This window comes from Psilocybe cubensis, chromosome 12 (genome assembly GCF_017499595.1).
Source record: "Psilocybe cubensis strain MGC-MH-2018 chromosome 12, whole genome shotgun sequence".
In the NCBI taxonomy this organism is placed as follows: domain Eukaryota; kingdom Fungi; phylum Basidiomycota; class Agaricomycetes; order Agaricales; family Agrocybaceae; genus Psilocybe; species Psilocybe cubensis.
Window position 1 is genome coordinate 1,348,609 of NC_063010.1, and position 17,947 is coordinate 1,366,555.

The following is a 17,947-nucleotide window of genomic DNA, read 5'->3' on the forward strand; positions in this document are numbered from 1 at the left end:
CCGTGTGGTGCAACAACTTGGAGCAGTGAAGATTCCTTTTTTGTATTCTGGTATATTTAAATATAGAGATTCCTTCTTCAGCGTTCCAATCCGTCTCAATCTCTCCAGATCAAATACTATCAAATCCTATTATGGAGCAAACATCCCTGTTTGCAGTCTCCAAGTTCGTGTCTTCTGGGTGTATCACGCGTTTCATCTCACCAATTTCTCCGAAACGCATGTCGAATAATAATATCAGTTACCGCACAGGAACAAGGATGCCTCCTTTTTGCAACGACCGATTCTATGTGGCATATCCAGTTAGAAACATGCTTCAATCGCGCGGCCACCTTCGATACTACAGACTTTGGAGTCTGATTGCATTGATACGCTCAATGCCCACAATCCACTTTTCAACCAATTGTATCGCTGCTGCGTCACTTGGGGGAAATTACGGATAACATCACCAAAACGTCGAATAGATGATGGTTAAGCGCCTGTCAATTTCAATAACATGTTTGATGAAAAAAATGTTTCTTATGAGACACATTAAAACGATTCCGCTTCGATTACTGACGGCAACAGTCGATTTCCCACTATAGACTGATGGTACGGTGGTCAATCACAGAACTAAGCTCAGATATCCGGAATATACAGCAGCAGATCAAGGACTTCTTGATCGTCCATCTTCACTGTGCAAAATTCCTACGATGAGCATGTGTGGGATAGCTCTTGATTTAACGATTTAACTGAATGAACCGCTCGCCAGCGACATGATAAGCGGCAATTGGGCCTGGGGGTTGGGTACATCGGATATCGTGGGAGTTGCAACTGCGTCCATTTGCCACACTATCTCTTTATCCGGCAAAGCAACTTTGAACGATTCGATGAGCAGACTTAGCACCACCTCTGGAAGTACAAGTTGAAAATTTAAAAATGCACCATCAAGAGAAATAAGTCGCAACACTCACTCATTTCCAACTGGGAAAATTTGAATCCTCTGAAAGAAAGGATTGATTTGATTAGGACTGGACTTCGTGCGGTTGTAACAAAAGCTTACATGCAAGCTCTTGACCCCCCTAGAAAGGTCATTCTGTGATTGAAAGAAAACGGTAAATAGAACAATTCAAATAAAAACATAGCAAATTTCTCACAAGTTTGCGTATATCCCAGGTAGGCGTGCGTTCGTGACTGTCTCAGGCAATGGCTCGAGCCATCTCTCTGGCTTCCACTCGTAAGAGTCAGGTCCCCACAATTCGGGGTTTCGATTAGCGGCCAGAATCCCGATCAAGATCTTCGTGTTTTTGGGGACAAAGATCTCCGTGACTGTTTGGCCATCAGTACCTTTAATCGGGGAGGATAATGGGACTGAGACGTCCTTTCTCGCGCTGTAAGAGTGAACCAATCGTCATGTTAGCAGTTCAAACAATGAAACATTGAGAAGGGATACTCACACTCGCATCGCAATAGAAACTGGTGGGTATCTGAAAATATTTTCAGATAAGGAGAGGTTGGATATACATGATGGACTTACAGCCTGAGAGTCTCACGGCTATAGCATCGAGATATGGAAGGACAACAAGCTCATCATATGGTATATCACCACCATAACGCGCTCGAGCCTCGATTATCTCCTCTCTGAGCCTTGCTTGAGCATCCGGGTGCTTAGCCAATAAATGAAAAACGCGGGACAGCGCAGCTGATGTTGTATCAGTGGCGGCAAACGTCAGAGAACTAAGAGAAAATAGACAATACGCATCAGATCCAGCTGGCAGGAATAGAAAACGGTCGCGGATGTTGCTTGACTACTCACGACATCTGACCAATGACCTCCTCATCAGAGAGGCGGTCTGATCCCGAGGCAGACATATTTGCCCTGACTGAGAAGAAATTACAATATGTTTTAAATTACAAAGTCGTTCAAGAATTAGATCATTACTCACGAAGGATGCTTAGAATATCTTTTCCTTGGCCAATCTGATTTCTGACAGCCTCATCGCCATTGTCCAGTGCCTGTCTCTTCGAGTTTAAGATCTCAACGGAGGTGTTGTACATGGTGTCCGTAATATCTCGAATCTTGTGCGCCGCTTTCCACGGCAATAGATTTACAATGGCGCGCCGAATTTTCGGTGGCCCTACCCGAGTCGTCCATCCCAGATACATGCGAGCGAACATCATTTTCGATGCCACAGGACTACGCCGTTTAATATCATTTATAAGAAAAAGGGAAGATGAGGAGGCGAAACTCACACAAGCTCCTGGGTCGATTTATAGTATGGGTGGCTGGGTTCGTCTTCTTTCAAAGAGTCAAACGAGTAGCCAAGCCCACTTTGTCCTATCAGCTCAAGAGCGGTGCGCTTCATCCATGGAAGCAGGTCAATCTTTAAACCTCACATCAACATCTGCCAACATATTTAGAGGGAATTAATGCATATTACCTCTTGCGCGCTGTTCTTAACCTTCTCCAAGATCGTATCACGAAGTTTGTGAGTAACATCGTAGAAAATTGGAACTTGTAGGAACAGTCAGCGGTATGGGATCAGATGAAATCCGTTCAACGCTCACCCATTTCTCGCATATGCGCAATAGAAAATACGGGGTTGAGCATCTTCCTTTGTTTACGATGCTGCTCGCCTGTTTCCCGTCAGAATGTGAGGGGAGTTCACATAATGAATATCATGCTCCTCACCAAGACTGCTAAGGATCCCAGGTCCAAATAAAAGCTTGCTTTCTCTGAAACATATAATCGTTGAGAATATGTACAAGGCATGTCAAATTGCTTTCGAACGCACCGAATAAACATGGTTGTCTCTTCAAAAATATCCTGGTCCTGCCGATGCGTGTCATTTTGACCATTTTCTTGCATAACAATAATAATTACACCACCTTAACGATGATGTGGTGCAATGCCTTTGGATCGAAAACATACAGTTGGGTTTCCTGGATTAGATACATTAAGAATTCTGATCAGGGAAAAAGGAGGTAGTTACTGACACCGAACAGTGCTTTGATTTTGATAACACCTCCAACTGGTTTTCAAGACAAGAATTCAGTAGCTAACGCTGCCGTAAAATAGAACAGTTGAGCTACGTACATGTATCCGCAATTCTCTTGTGAAAGTCCCAAGCATTGGCGTTGAAAAGCTCTGGATATGTGCCTATGATTTCAATCTCTCAGTAAAAACATTTACCGTGCTTTGTGAAAGCAAGATACTCACCCAGCCATGATTTTGGAATAGGTCCCGGTATATTGTCGAGGGGCGAGGTAATCAAATAGCGCCGGCACAGTATACAGCTTGAAGCCACCGCTATTATGATCACAAAAAGCGGGAGGGGGAATGACATATGATTAAAGGGATATGATTCCTAGAGGTGGACAGCAGGAGTTTGGGCATACGTGGGCAACTTGGATGGCATTTTATACACCTCAATTATAACAGGTAGCAATCAAGACGAATTCGAGTCAATGGAACAAACGATTGCGTTCCATCCTGTAAAAGATGACGCGTTTTGGATTATGGGAAGCGTCCATGAATCCCGATCCAGTGATCCTCTTCGACTGCGCAGGCGCTCATTCCGACAGCGTAGGTTTGTAGAGACTTATTGAACGCTTGCAAAGTCGCCGTGAGCCTGTTGTGGTACTGGTGAGAGAGATGGTCAGCAGTTATTATCCAAGACACTGCCACTAGGATTGACGAACGTGGAAATTAAACGTTTCATTAAGGTCTTCATAGGCTGCAAATCATGCAACTGGTAGGCGTGAGGCGCCTACCAGTTGCTTGTGAGTCAGGTTGACCATTTAAATTTTGATAAGAATAAATACCAAGGATAGTTTTTAGGCCGTACTTGGCGGGACTACATAGAAGTTGCCAGAAGTTGCAAGAGGATAACTCACCTTTACCTAATGTGGGAAAGCATTCATGAAGTGCTTGACCACCACGAAGCAACGGGGTGAGATAGACATTGCGTGGTATATGCTATTGTACAAGCCCTGATTGCAAAAAATGAGGGGGAAAAGAAGAGGCATACAACACAAAAAAAAAAAAAAAAACAGAAAATAATTCAGAATTTGTCTATCGACATTGAGAAGAGATGGTGCGGACAACATAGAAAGGAAAGGAGGATGTCATGACAAGACAGGCAGTCGCCTGAGTGAAACACACGAGTCGCATATGTAGGTAAGAGAAACGAACTAAACTAGAATTATTCAACAATTTACGATTAACATGACGGAAACGGAGTGGCAAGGAATGTCTGGTCAATTGAGGATGGTGAGGGCCTAGAGATCGCGGCTGGGTTTCGGATTCAAAAGAGTAGAGAGGATGCTGGCATAGGGTGGACGAGAAATGCATATAATAGATAAATAATAATCCGAGAGGAACCTATGAAAATTTCCATCTAGACATGACGTTAAAACTTGGAAATTAGTAGAATTGGGCGTGTAAACATACTTGTTCTGGCAAACGGTGCACCTAGGTAGAAGGAAGGATAAGTAATCAATAACGGGTAAGGCGAAGCGAACATACGTGACGAAAGTCTGAAAAGATATTGTCAATAATTGAAGAGCAAAAAGGTACGATACGCACTGTCATTGGTTCATCAGCACTTCGTGTTTGTTGTTGACGATAGACACATTTACGCTACAAGCCATCAGCGTTGCGATAAAGGGCACCACAAAGGTTTGTAACTGACCTGCTTGCACCTCGAACACTGGAACGCATCCGTCTCTGCCTGCTTCTCTGCGGCCGACAGAGATTTGAAGAAATTGTCTTTTTGGATCTGTTCATCAGCGGCCTTTCTTTCCTCGGATGCCATTTCCTGAAGAACCCGACAATTATGAGGTGACCGTCGAGAGTCACAAAGATGTGGCTTACTTGACTAGTCATCTTGCTAAACTTCTCTGGTGAAAGAGAGCCTTCCACTATGCTGGCTCGAAGACTTGGGTTGCTCTTATCCTTGAGATTGACGAACAGAGAGCGAATTTTAGCTTTATACTCCGGGGTGACGCCCTTCATGTTGTTCAAGACACATTTCTCGATTTCGTGAGCTTTCTGGGATACAGTTTCAATGGCTGTAATTCATCCTGTTAGTGACCATTCGACAGTGAGGGTGTATACAACGCACGGGCGGTGGCATCGATGGCAAGAGCATCATAAATGATTTCCACACACTTGTCTCTTGTCTTGTCTCCCGTTTTCCCAGTGACACCGTCTCCCTTCGCGGTGCGTACTGCAGCATTCGCCGAGTTACCAGAGGGTGTGACCGGTGTTGTTGCGCTGTTTGTTGTCTTTTTGTCTACGCCATGGTCAGCAAGCTCGATGAGCGGCGAGATATAGTGGCTGACTCACCTGCGGCAGCATTCGCAGAACCGGCTGGTTTGGTCTTCGCCTTCTCTACTGCTGTTTTCCAATGCTTTACAATCTCTTTGGCGAGATCGGCCACGGGTTTCGAAGCATGTTGTCTGAGTTTACCGACCGCCAATCCAATCTTGCTCTCCTAAAAAACAGATCAAAAAGTGTCAACATATCGGGGTCTAGTCCGGATGTGGGATGTGGGAGACGGGAGTAAAAAAACAAATGAGCAACACCCACCCTTAGAATCACTTCTGTTATTTGTTTTTGCTTCAGAGTAGACAAGATTGCTATTATCTCCTATAAAATATGAAATTGGTCAGTGAAAACGAAATGGAAGGGTTTAGCATAGAGAACTTTACCTGATCATTAACAGCGGTTTGCAACTGTTTCACGGCTTTTTTGAGTTCTATCACAGTATCCGACATCTTGTGTGCTACAGGTATTTCTAGTTCGACGCTACGATTGACTACGACGGTATCCTTCCTTCTCGTGGGCTTGAATGGCGGGCAAATATCACTCAGCCTCTCAGCGACGCGATTGTTCTTGGGCAACCAATTGAACCCATGCGCCCAGTGGCATTCATGAGGCCCATGAAGCTTTTGACAAACAAGAACAAACACATTCTCATCATTCGTTGAAGCTTACTTCGCCTTTCCGCATCGAATAGCTTTTTCTCCTCGTCGTGTCGTCCGTTGCTCGTCTGGACATCCTCAAGCTCTCGGAGATCAAACAGACAGGGGTCCTTTTAATCTGACGTCCTACCTTAAGAATGGCAACCGCTTCACTTCCACCACTGGAGTCTTTGTATAGACGGAATGCAAAACGGACGAGGGACGTTTTTGCGGCAGAGTCGGGTGACATTCTGGTTGAAGACGAATCAACGTGAGCCCCTTATACTTACTGTGTAGAGTCTGCTTTTACATTGATTGCCCTAGTTCTCGAGTGCGACTAGCCGTCAAAATTCACGATGAATACCGTGACTACAAGCAACTCCCTCCAGCGTTGCTTTCACAGCAAGGACCAGTAGGACCATCGCGCCCACCATCGCAGAGAAAGATGATTACGGCTGGCGGTGAGTAGCTAATGTTTCAGTTTAACACGATTCTTTCTACAACACGAGACTCGTTTTCTAGATTCAATTGACAGCAACACCTCTCGTATCATTTCAACGATAGACAACACCCCTCAAGCCAAACCATCTACATTTTCTTCAAATTCTAAACTTACCCAAGCACTCACCCTTCATAAAACAACACGCACAATCAAACCGGAATATCATGCTCCCTGGAAGCTAGTTCGTGTCATTTCTGGACATCTTGGTTGGGTGCGTAGTGTTGCAGTAGAACCCGGAAACAAGTGGTTTGCTACAGGTGCCGGGGATCGTGTCATTAAGATTTGGGATTTGGCAAGCGGGGAGTTGAAGTTGTCTTTGACTGGTCACATTTCAACAGTTCGAGGGTTGGCAGTGTCTTCGCGGCACCCGTATCTCTTCTCGTGCGGAGAAGATAAGGTATGAAACACTTCGGTATGCCTCAAGCGCCTCGTGAAATGATTAATTAGGTATCTATTTTCTCTAGATGGTCAAATGTTGGGATTTGGAAGCCAATAAAGTCATTCGACATTACCATGGGCATCTTTCAGGCGTGTATTCGCTTTCATTACATCCCACGCTTGATGTTCTCGTCACAGCTGGTCGAGATGCGTCTGCTCGTGTATGGGATATGAGAACCAAAGCACAGATCCATGTTCTGTCTGGTCACACAGCCACCGTCGCGGACGTCAAATGCCAGGATTCTGATCCTCAAGTAATCACAGGAAGCATGGATTCTACAATCAGGTGGGTTGCATATATCTGAACTGTTTCCACCTATTTTGCTAATCTTTTCCCAAAAGATTATGGGATCTTGCCGCTGGAAAGACAATGACCACCCTAACGCATCATAAAAAGTCCGTTCGCGCCCTCGCTATTCATCCAACAGAATATTCCTTTGCATCCGGCTCGGCGGGCGGAAACAACATCAAAAAATGGAAATGCCCTGAAGGCGCTTTCGTATTCAACTTCCCTGGACATAACGCCATCATCAACACGTTGTCTGTCAACGCGGAAGGTGTCTTTTTCTCGGGAGGTATGGTTCTTTCCTGATCAAACAAATCTACACCATCGCCAGCCTTTTTATCTATATTTTTATGGTCTACGTGACAATTTTACTCACTTTTGCGCCGTTTGATAGGTGATAACGGGTCCCTGACCCTGTGGGATTATGCTACTGGGACACCATTCCAACACATGGAAGATGTTCCTCAGCCTGGATCCCTCGAAGCAGAAGCCGGCGTTTTCTGTTCGACTTTCGATCAGACTGGGACTCGCTTGATCACAGGCGGAGCTGATAAAACTATCAAGGTAATGCACTATTCTATTCATTTTGTCTGAGGAGTTGCTACTAACTGAGTTTGCTCCTATTGCAGATCTACGCCGAGCAAACATGATCGCCGACCATCCCAGCTCTTGACGTTTTCGCCTTATCTCTATTTTGTACTATTCTATTCATGCCATCATATTAAATCCTGCTTTCTGCCGCGATGCTATGCATGATCACTTTTCATTCGCAAGAAGCCGCTTTGTTACGAGCTCTCATCTCATTGGAACGCCGGAATATAGCCTTTCCTCCTTTTCACTGTGAACCGCCGCAAATACCACGTTTGTTACGTACCTTTACGGAAGCAACCCCCAAGAATGCCGTTATCGACCAATGAATCGTTGTTGTATATATACAAGCTGGGTACTATGTAGAGGTATTGAGACAGTTGCGCATGTGTTACACCAAGTAAGAACCTATAATCCGGAAACTTAAAGACCGAAAGCAATGCGAAATTCGAAACGACTGAGAAGACTACTTGTATCTATATACGAGTTCGACTTGATCTGGTTCTGTTCAACAAAATTAAAACGACACAAAAAATCCCCGAAAACCATAAACTGTACAAATTTGTTCGACTAAAAAAACCAAAGAACTCCAAAAGTCTGAAAATCAATTTACACCGAAAACGAAAAAACCTTAGAGTACAGAGATAAACGGAGGGAGGGAAAGCAAAAAAAAAGTTATGTCACAAAACAAAAGCATGAAAAAAGAAAATGTCCTTGCCGCTGATGAGCATTAATTGTCAAAGATACTGATGGTTGTAAGAAGGTTTCTTTTTTTTTTTTCATCACGACATTTTATCTGACCTTTTTTGTTCAAGACCTTTTTGTGTGCATTGAAACTAGCCTGCCCAGCCTGTAAGAGAGGAGCCGTAGTTCTGAGCGGCATAGTGAGGGGCACCTAATGCGTACAACGAGGCATCGTTGTTGATGGTAGATGAAGACATTGGGACATAGGGCGTTGCCCTGACATGACCATGAGAATGAGAAGCGACTGCCGCCCCCGAGCGAGAGTTTGCCCGCGAATGAACATAGCTCTGATCGCGCGATGCATAAAGTTCACCTGCCTGTGGCACAGGCGGCGGCGGAAGGATCTGCTCAGAGGCGCTGGGTGACAACAAACCCGAGCTGCTACCTGGGTAGTCCGGGTAAGAGGGGAGCACCTCTGTGTTAAACAGGTGAGCTGTCGCAACTACGAACTCTTCACTGAAACTGAAGCGTTCATCGTTCTCATCTTCGAACGTTTTTTTGTTGGAGGAGGTTGGGCGGGGAACGTTATTTGCGACTGTAGGAGAGGTTCTTTCGACGTGACCAGATGGTTGTGGCGGGGGAGCGTGGACTGGAGGCTGGGGGAGTGGGGGAATTGCCGATGGAGATGCGCCCGATGCAACGTGATGCCCTTGGGGAGGCACAGTATTGGGCGGGGACAATGGCATTGGGGGATGGGTCGTACGCGGCGCCAAATTTGAAGCCCTCGCGAGTTCGGAAGGCGCTGCCATCGCGCCGGTCACTCGCTCAACTGAGTAGGAAGGTTGGCTATTATCAGAATATCCATAATGAGGCATCTCTGCAGGGATATAGGACGGCAAACCAGGGGTATAGTGGTTAACATACTGCTGCGGACCTTGAGGTGGTTGCATCGGAGGGGTGGACCAGTTCATCTCTGCTCTGCCTGTTGCACCATATACACCCGTCCCGGGCATCACATGAGTCGGCGGGGAAGGTAATGTAACGGGAGCAGACTGGTGACCGTAAACATCGTCAATGGGTACAATAGGGGTTACCGTAGCAGAAAGATCAGACGTTGTGTACGATCCACCAGGTGACATGTCAGTGTGAGATGGAGGGGTGGTCCAGGAATGGTCGGCCTCAGGAGTAGACATGCGGGACCCCCGCCGTGGCCAACCAGAGTATTGGCGTCGATGCATATCTGTAGGGCTAGCCTGACTTACCCGATTCATACGATCAATCCGAGAGTGCGAAAGGGGCCTTCCACCGCTAGTTGGAGAAGGCACAGAGTTCATTACAGCTAAAGGCATGATGAGTGGAGCAGGAAGTTGACGGTGCTTTTCGACACGTTCATCTCGGAAGAACGGTTGGCGGGTCGGCTTCGTACCGTATACTTTCTTTTTAGTCAGTCCATGATATTGCTGTAATTGCGACACAAGACTCTGAGGCTGATCGGGCTCGTTAGAAACAGGTGCCCCGGTCGCCTCATCGAAAACCTCGCGACAGAAGTTATCGGGAAGTGGGTACGAATTTCTTCGAGGTAGTCCTATTCGTCCACCGGCCTAGCATTATATTAATGAGTCTTTCAAGAGCACTATCCTCCTACGGAGTTGTAAAAGTTACGTACAAATGAATTCGATGTTCCTTTTCCGAAAGGGGCCGAAATCAGCGGTGTACACACAGCAATTCGAATGAGGATGACTCACTGTCATAATTTGGCCGCGCGGAGAGTCTGAGCATCACCTTTGTTGGGTCCATTGGTGGGTATAAGTATTCTTCAGCGTTGCCTTGTATTCGAAGCTGATAATGTGGATCTTTTAGCTTTTGAGGCTTCAATGACCAGACTGCCCTCGAACAGAAATGGCCGGAATACTAGCAAAACTCACTGTCTCCTCGAATAACAATGTTAGCGAGCCCATATCATTTTGAGGACTCACGACAAGGTGGCAATGGATATTTTTCTAGGTCACCAAATCACGAATTAGTAATGCTTCTCTGAAATGCTAAAAGGCATCAACCTACCGCTCTCATTTCGTTGGCAAGATACACCCACGGAGAGGAATATCCATGTCCAGCCCATGGGACCCCATAGTCGTCATCGGACGGCATGTTAGCAGCGACGATAATTAGATGCAGTGCGGGAAGTGAAACACGGAAATTTTGCTGATTAAGAGTCTGAATGAAATTATTGATAAATAAATCTGACGCAGAAAACTCCGAAAATAAAATAGGGGCAAACGTACGTCGATGCAACTGCTTATGTGGCCAGCGGAAATCGAGTTCTCCGGGATAGGGTTAAATTGCACGGTGTTAATTCCTTCGCGGAATCCGCCATGGCACTGTCGAGGGAGAGAAGGATTCGGGCTTGGACTATGGCAAGGATAACTCTCAAGTACCGACACTGTTATCTGATGAGAGGTGCGATTACGAACTGAAAACACCTTATGTCATTAAATTGAAACCATACCAGCGCAGAATTATTTGCATGCTCTAGTTTTGCAGCAAGTGTATCGAGACAGGTGTCTCGAAGATACGGCCAGTGTTGTGACATTGCTGGTGAGTTCTCAATAAGAAGCAGTACCGCAACCTGCTGGTCTGGGCGTGCTGGTTTGAAGAGGTAGCTCTCGTTCTCCAACTCCATAATCGCAGAGGAAATGTGCAGTATTTGGTGGGATGACGATAAGAGATGAGTGATCAACTTGGATGAAGAGAGAGAGATGGAAGGATGGAAGCTACGAGAACGCGTCGGAGAAGATTTCTTTGAGAGGAAGTGGATCCTTATGGGACTCGGTCGGACTTTCTATTATGACAAGATGGCGATAAATGATTGTGAAGCAGTCTGTGGCGATATAAATAATGAGAAGGAGAACTTGCCTGGTCAATCAATATTTTCTCCGAGAATACAAGCCAGTAACTCTTTGACGATGGACTCTGAGCAATCTAGAACTGGTTTATCTGTCTGTTGACCAGTCAATAAAGCCAAGGCGGGGTCCAACCTCCAACACCCAGATCTTGCAATCCAGAGAGTGAAAAAAAAGAGTACAGAGACAGAAAATCCGAATCTGCGACGGCAGTCAGTTAAGACGGCGTCGACAGGGACGATACTTGTTTTTGCAGGTTGTGTCCTTTGCCAAAAGGAACAGGATTCTGAACTCAGCCTGGGCATGCCATTTACCAACCCACGACTTATAGGGGCACGTGGCCGTGCCTTCCCCTTATGGTCTAATCCCCTCTTGGCGTCCTTCTTGAATCCTCTCTTCATCCCTGTCGGCAGTTCCCCAAGGCTCATTGTTTTGAAAGGCAACTTTGGGAGAACAGTGATAATTAGTCTTCATTGGTAGTTTTGCATCTCAATTTCGGTACGTCCATTGCTTTCCGTCCACCTTCCCGTGACAACTTCAAATCCAATTCCAGTTGGAATAAAAAATCAGGGCAATTTCAGTGTTGCGTCACATGGCAGACCACGCAGCTGCAAGACCTGAGTGAGAATGTCAAAGGATTACACATAGATCTCGACGAATCCTGCAATCTTTTCGCTGTGGTTTGACAAAGTAGGCTACTGTTTGCACACGGAAGATGTCCCAAATTCCTGGGTGCGCAGGCCCAGCACAAGTTAACGCTTCGGGGAAGCCGCGATCCTTCGTTTGACAATGTTTCCTTGTGCTAAAGAAGCCTCCCTGGGATGCAAGCCCTTAACATTTTGCTCAAGAATCCACGACTGCTCACTGCCTTGGCGATTATTAGAACGATGTTATTGATTGAAGATTGGTACGCAAATACGATCAGGTATATGTTGCATCGATTCCGAGCTATCGATTGGGACAGTTTCTCATCAAGTTGTTTAGGCTTTATCTGCCCGAAAAACGTTGTTGTTAGACAGGAACGATACTCCTTTCTATAAGCTTCCACGCTGCGTATTATAATGAGAAACGCGTCGTAGCGTTTCCCAAGTCATACTTCTCAAGGTAAGTAATTTGGATTGCATCATATGACATAGTTATTCTGTTAACTCCCAGAATACAGTCACGATGCTTATTTAGTATCAGCAGCCAGCGTACTGAATCGGAATCTTCCACCAGTTACATTTTAATTTCCCGAAACCCCGTAGTAGCAATGACTATCCGATACATCCGATTGAACTTCGGAATATTTCTGGCCGTTGACTCAAATCATTTTGTAAAGTCATTCTCAAAGAGGCTAAGGGATGATCTGGCGTCAGGATAGACGATACGCGTTATAAACTTGCAGATGCCACTTCAAACTTCCACGATAAGAATTCGTGCCTAGATATATCAAGCCTGGCTTCTCACGAGATTTTTGCAGGGCACTGGAGAGCGACGCTCAGACCCCGGGACTATATTCTAAGACTTTGACGTATTTTAAAACGTGTTGAAGGTATGAAAACGGAGATCCGGGGACCATGCCCGGGAATTTTTTTGTTTCTGAGTCAGACTTGAAGCGACGATATCGCCCTTTTGTAGATTCTGATTGCCACTTAAAACCTTATCTTGCACAAGGAACCCCACAGAATATAGCGACCTGAAAATATGATTGCTAATCGGAAATAAGCAGCTATGAAATGAGCACGAAAGGAAAGCCCAGGGGACAAATGAACGAGCCTAGATGCACACGACTTCGATAAGAGCTCGGTGCCATATCTCTCCGATACCTTATCGTCGTTAGTAGTAAAATCTCAACCCCCGGTTCATTAGATTTTACCAACTATCCTCTCTTTTGATAAACGCCGCAATTTTCTGCCCTTTATTTCTGTTTTCTGACTATTGATCAAACTATGATAAGAAAGAAACGAGACAGGATAGTTATCAACGACCACATCTACGGAACCGTCTCTGGCTAGTACGCTAAATTATCGTCACCGGATGTCTTGCATCATCGTCCATGAGACATGACGTTCAGCCTTAAGGCGGTCTATAGACTGTTGCTAGGCATGAGGCACGTCGTATGGAATCCGGACTAACCATTTTGACCATTTTCTACCAAAGACCAGGTATGATTTGCAAAGGAACATTTCGGAGGTATAAATAAACTGTTCACGACCGCTCCTGGATGCAGTGCACACACAGTCCTAATGGCGCCAAAGTCTGCGGCTTGCTTCCTTTCCTTGGTGAAATGCAATAGACTAAAAGAGGGAAAAGATCGAAGATGCCGCGGTCGTGCCGAATGTGGCGCAGAGGTTCCGGTGAGTTAGACCAGGAATCGATGATCCACTTGGAGTATTGACCCGGACTTGGCGTTTGTGGGGACAGGGAAGTAGAAGAAACAAGTTTGGCTGCAATGTCGACGCGAAGTCGAAGCGCCTCCTCGCATCTATTCGATACTTTTGTGATTTGAACAATGGGGTGGAGTGGGTATGCGACGTATTTATATCGTTCATCTTTGAAGCAACGTTGAACGGTCTCAGTGCAGCTTTATCTGCTGGCTTTCATGTAGCTGAATGTTTAATTAATCGGATCAGGATTCAGTTTGGACAGGTGCATGACAAGGTCAAGAAAGTTCTCTACTAATCGATCCGAATGGTCTTGTGCCCTGCATCGTATGGAATCCATTCATGGCTCAGCAATCCCTCAGGCAATCAATGACATCTTTCCATTTGCATACAAGTCCTTTCAAACAGGATGGGTCCCAGATTCCCAAAAGACCCTACGCGAGGTATAAATAGAACCAGTTATTGTTTTAAAAATAGATCATCCAGCCGCCACGGTGAATGTATGAATTCCTCGCAATGGCCCTGACGGGCAGGCCTGGACTCTGGGCTTTGCTAAGGCAATAATACCAATACCAATACTATCATTGACCAGATGTTTGGTTTGACCGTTGATTTATTTTAATGGCTTATTTTCATTTCTAGCTGCTACCGACAAGACAGCTTCAGGCTCCGGGAAACTTTCCTAAGAGCTTGTCTGGAATTTTGCCAATTTTGGCCCTCAAATCTGCAAAACCAAACAGACCTAAACTATCCCTTGCCAATATTACTTCTCCAACACAACTTCGCCTTGCACTGCGTTTTTTTTTTAAAAACATGCTTTATCTTAACTTCTTTTTGTAAGACTAGAGTAGTGCTGCCGCCACAGGACAGGACTGCACTGTGATTTTTCACACTCCGATATACTGCACAGCGTACCACAGTCACTGTGAAGGCTGTGCACAGTGTGCCGTAAATTTATGTTATTTTGTCAAGCCATGGTTACGAGGACATTTATGCAATTCCTGCCCTTTCTTTCTGTTCAACATTATGATTTAGTATGGCCTTAAAATGAAGGACTATTACAATTGGAAACAAAAATTCTCTTCTAGGTTACTTTTTAAGTAACCTACACAAGCTTGATAAAAGCTTAAATAGATTTTTGTCCTCAAAAATGTGCAATTTCGATAAAACTTTCTGCAATCGGAAAGAAACATCTCAGTCTGGGTGGCAAGAATACAATATTATACTTAAAAGTGAATAAAAACATGTAGCAATGTGTCTATGCTTTCACAATGAGACTTGAGAGTGTTGCTTAGGTGTTACGAAATGGTTTTATTTATTAAGTACAAACACTGGTTTTTGTATCTAATCTTATCTGCAGAGTATATCTAATCTTATCACACTTTCTACTAGAATCTCATAATCTTGTTTGGATCTTGTCGGATCCATTACATGATAACAGTTTTTCTTCTACACTTATGGGTTGGTCACTGTCTAACAAGGGGATATAATGTTCAGAAATAAATTCTGAATTGTAGGTAATAAAACATCAGACAATAGTACTGGACATAGCCATCTTCTGTAACAAACGCTATGTATGTGGGCAAGGAACTGCGTGATTATGTGTGACGTCATTGGTCACTTCACAGTACTTCACAGTAAACTGTGATAACTGTGAAGCGTGTCACACTGCTAAAAATTATGCTGCACTGTCACTGCACTGCACTGTGGTGACAGCACTTGGCTAGAGCAATCTAGGCCAGTTGAGACATGTCCGAATTTTCTTTTTTGTACAATATGCTAACATTCTAAACCTGAACTTACGAGTCCAGGCATTTGGGCATATTTAATGGATTTTGTATTTTATTTTTTCTATTTAAACTGAATTTTAGAATGTACAAATATTCTTTAATACTGGAAAATGTCCTAATAATTTGCAGTTTTAGTATCAAATCCATCAGATCCAGACAATGGTTAGCCTGCAATGCTATCAAATCCATAAAAAATGGAAAATAAAATGCCAAATTTTTGGCCTAAAATCTTTCAGAATCCGGACAAGCCTCTAAGAGAGCTTCTTAGGGCTTATGGCTTTTTATAGCCAAGATAATATATTTTTGTAAGACTTCTCCTTAAGCACGCAACATCACTTAATATATTTGTATGTGAAACACAATGCACCAACGTGCTACTTTTTTTCTTTGTTTTTAATTGTATTGTTTGCATTGCAAAATAATCAATTTTTAATACTTATTTGTTTTTGCTTGTTTCTGTATTATTTCTGGTCAAAAAGAAAAAAAAAGTAAAATTATGTATATGTATAATTTATATACTAAAGATTATATTTCAGCATCATAACCAAATTTGTGATCCATATATTTAATATATAATATTTTCCAAACAAATTCTGCGGTTGACTGCAATTTGTGCCACTCTACCAAAAGAGGTCGATTCTATAAAAAATAAATATTTATTAATAGGACATATAAAAGTATAATAAATTTCGTACCATTGTTTCCCGTTCAAACTGGTTCATACAAATATGGATAGTGGTCATGTGCTTGTAAATATCCTCGGAATCCTTGATATTGAAAAACTCCAAAAATTTCTTCCAGTCTGTTTTGTCGATGAAACGGGATACAAGTGCAACATATACCACATACTTGCTGCTTAGAATTGGTTCTAGCAAGTAATATGCTGCCACAAAACTAATAGAGCTAACAGAAACAACAAATACGTCGTTTGTTGGCCAGTAAATGTCGTTGGTAATTGGTTCAATACAATAACCTTCAATCAGCTCTGAATTAGCATCCTAAAATAGCAAAAATAAATATAAAAATATTAGTATATAGTGTAAAATGACTTACTAAAGCATATATAGCATATTCTTTATAACCAAATTCTACAAATTCCTGGACAATTGTGCCGTATCCAGGAAATCTATCAGATCCATAAGGAAATACAGAAAATATTGCTTCTTTAGCATGACATGTAATACATACGCTAAAATTGCGTAAAGTATAATGCCATGGGTCAATAAGACATTTATGCTGATATCGCCTCCATTTGATCTGGTTGTTCCAGACACCTAAAGTGTCAAGCTCAGTCCAACGTTGGTTGATTGGAACATATTTCATAATGAAGGCAGTTTCGATTTCGGCATTGATGTCTTTTAATAGATAGCCAAAAGATTCTAAATGAATTAGATTTAAGTATAATATGTTTAGATATAAATAATATAATTGCTTACTTGATATTATATCAAATGGCGGAAGAAGTTCCGAATATTGATTCAAATTGAGAAAGTCCATAATGACAAGAAGGACTAATAAACGACAAACACGATTTGAATGTGATGCAATAAAACTTTGTTATTGCAATTTACGCTTTAAATAGGACAAGCTCAAGAGTAGATTACTAATATAATATAACAAAATGGCGCCATTTTCTCACTGTTTAATAAAATGGTGTCATTTTTTCACCATTTAATAAAATGACTAATTTTCAATGCATTTGTTGCTATACAATTAGTGCAATTAGTAATATGCCGATGTCATTTGAATACTTCTATTAATATATCACTATAGTATTGATACTATTATCAAATCTATCATCATCAATATCACTGTTGCTATGTTACTAATACTGTTTTAGTTTTCTTTAATTGCTTCCATTACTATAGTCCTGTACTATCAACGCCACTGCCATTGCATTAATACAATATACTGTGTTATCAACGCCACTATCATTGTATTAATACAATATGTGCTATCAACGCCACTGTCATTGTATTAATACAATATATTGCTTTAGGTTACATCACACTATTGCCAAATTAGTATACATTATGCAGGGTTACGGAAATTAAAATGCTAGACACCGGCTAGATAGGTATGTTGGCCGCTAGACCACAAAAAAACAATTTAAATGCAGTTAGATTCTAAATGATGATGAAACAACTTTTGTATACTTGTTTCAAAAACATGCTAATTCCGTAGAAGTTGGACCGTATATTTGATAGATTTGATAAAAATCAATCATATAAATAGAACGTACATATAATAGAATTGACTGCTAACATTAGTTATATATATATATATACTTGTTCTATTCCATTTGAGTTAGTGCATAACCAATATCAAGAGAAACTTACTAATTTAGTATTATACATTTTTATACGTAAAGCCAGTGCTATATTGAATGAGTAAGAAATACACGTAAGGACACGTAAGTCTGTGCTGTATTGAATGAATAGTAAGTACAC

General features: G+C 42.9%; 5 protein-coding genes across 5 annotated transcripts; 1 reads left to right on the top strand and 4 right to left on the bottom strand.

The window, feature by feature from the left end:
- Positions 1-724: 724 nt before the first annotated feature.
- On the bottom strand, positions 725-3,109 carry JR316_0012420 (Cytochrome P450 monooxygenase 91; the record flags this gene model as incomplete). Its single annotated transcript, XM_047898045.1, has 14 exons — positions 725-888; positions 951-979; positions 1,040-1,072; positions 1,134-1,367; positions 1,434-1,452; positions 1,514-1,713; positions 1,793-1,859; positions 1,923-2,173; positions 2,230-2,360; positions 2,418-2,491; positions 2,545-2,613; positions 2,669-2,712; positions 2,772-2,809; positions 3,074-3,109. 14 exons carry the CDS (start codon positions 3,107-3,109, stop codon positions 725-727), a joined length of 1,389 nt encoding a protein of 462 aa, XP_047742934.1.
- Positions 3,110-4,257: 1,148 nt separating this feature from the next.
- Positions 4,258-5,757, bottom strand: JR316_0012421 (Transcription elongation factor S-II; the record flags this gene model as incomplete). Its single annotated transcript, XM_047898046.1, has 9 exons — positions 4,258-4,450; positions 4,505-4,515; positions 4,565-4,618; positions 4,671-4,796; positions 4,853-5,049; positions 5,103-5,273; positions 5,327-5,474; positions 5,570-5,629; positions 5,692-5,757. The coding sequence occupies 9 exons, from the start codon at positions 5,755-5,757 to the stop codon at positions 4,258-4,260; spliced, it is 1,026 nt and encodes a 341-aa protein (XP_047742935.1).
- Positions 5,758-6,101: 344 nt separating this feature from the next.
- JR316_0012422 (pre-mRNA-splicing factor prp46) lies at positions 6,102-7,819 on the top strand (the record flags this gene model as incomplete). Its single annotated transcript, XM_047898047.1, has 7 exons — positions 6,102-6,214; positions 6,268-6,404; positions 6,466-6,842; positions 6,910-7,169; positions 7,226-7,458; positions 7,564-7,733; positions 7,799-7,819. The coding sequence occupies 7 exons, from the start codon at positions 6,102-6,104 to the stop codon at positions 7,817-7,819; spliced, it is 1,311 nt and encodes a 436-aa protein (XP_047742936.1).
- A 774-nt stretch (positions 7,820-8,593) lies between these two features.
- On the bottom strand, positions 8,594-11,121 carry JR316_0012423 (uncharacterized protein; the record flags this gene model as incomplete). Its single annotated transcript, XM_047898048.1, has 4 exons — positions 8,594-10,042; positions 10,503-10,655; positions 10,724-10,888; positions 10,948-11,121. The coding sequence occupies 4 exons, from the start codon at positions 11,119-11,121 to the stop codon at positions 8,594-8,596; spliced, it is 1,941 nt and encodes a 646-aa protein (XP_047742937.1).
- A 4,901-nt stretch (positions 11,122-16,022) lies between these two features.
- Positions 16,023-16,994, bottom strand: JR316_0012424 (uncharacterized protein; the record flags this gene model as incomplete). The annotated part of the gene is made up of 6 exons (XM_047898049.1): positions 16,023-16,136; positions 16,193-16,380; positions 16,471-16,495; positions 16,551-16,595; positions 16,686-16,876; positions 16,934-16,994. The coding sequence occupies 6 exons, from the start codon at positions 16,992-16,994 to the stop codon at positions 16,023-16,025; spliced, it is 624 nt and encodes a 207-aa protein (XP_047742938.1).
- Between the last annotated feature and the right edge of the window lie 953 nt (positions 16,995-17,947).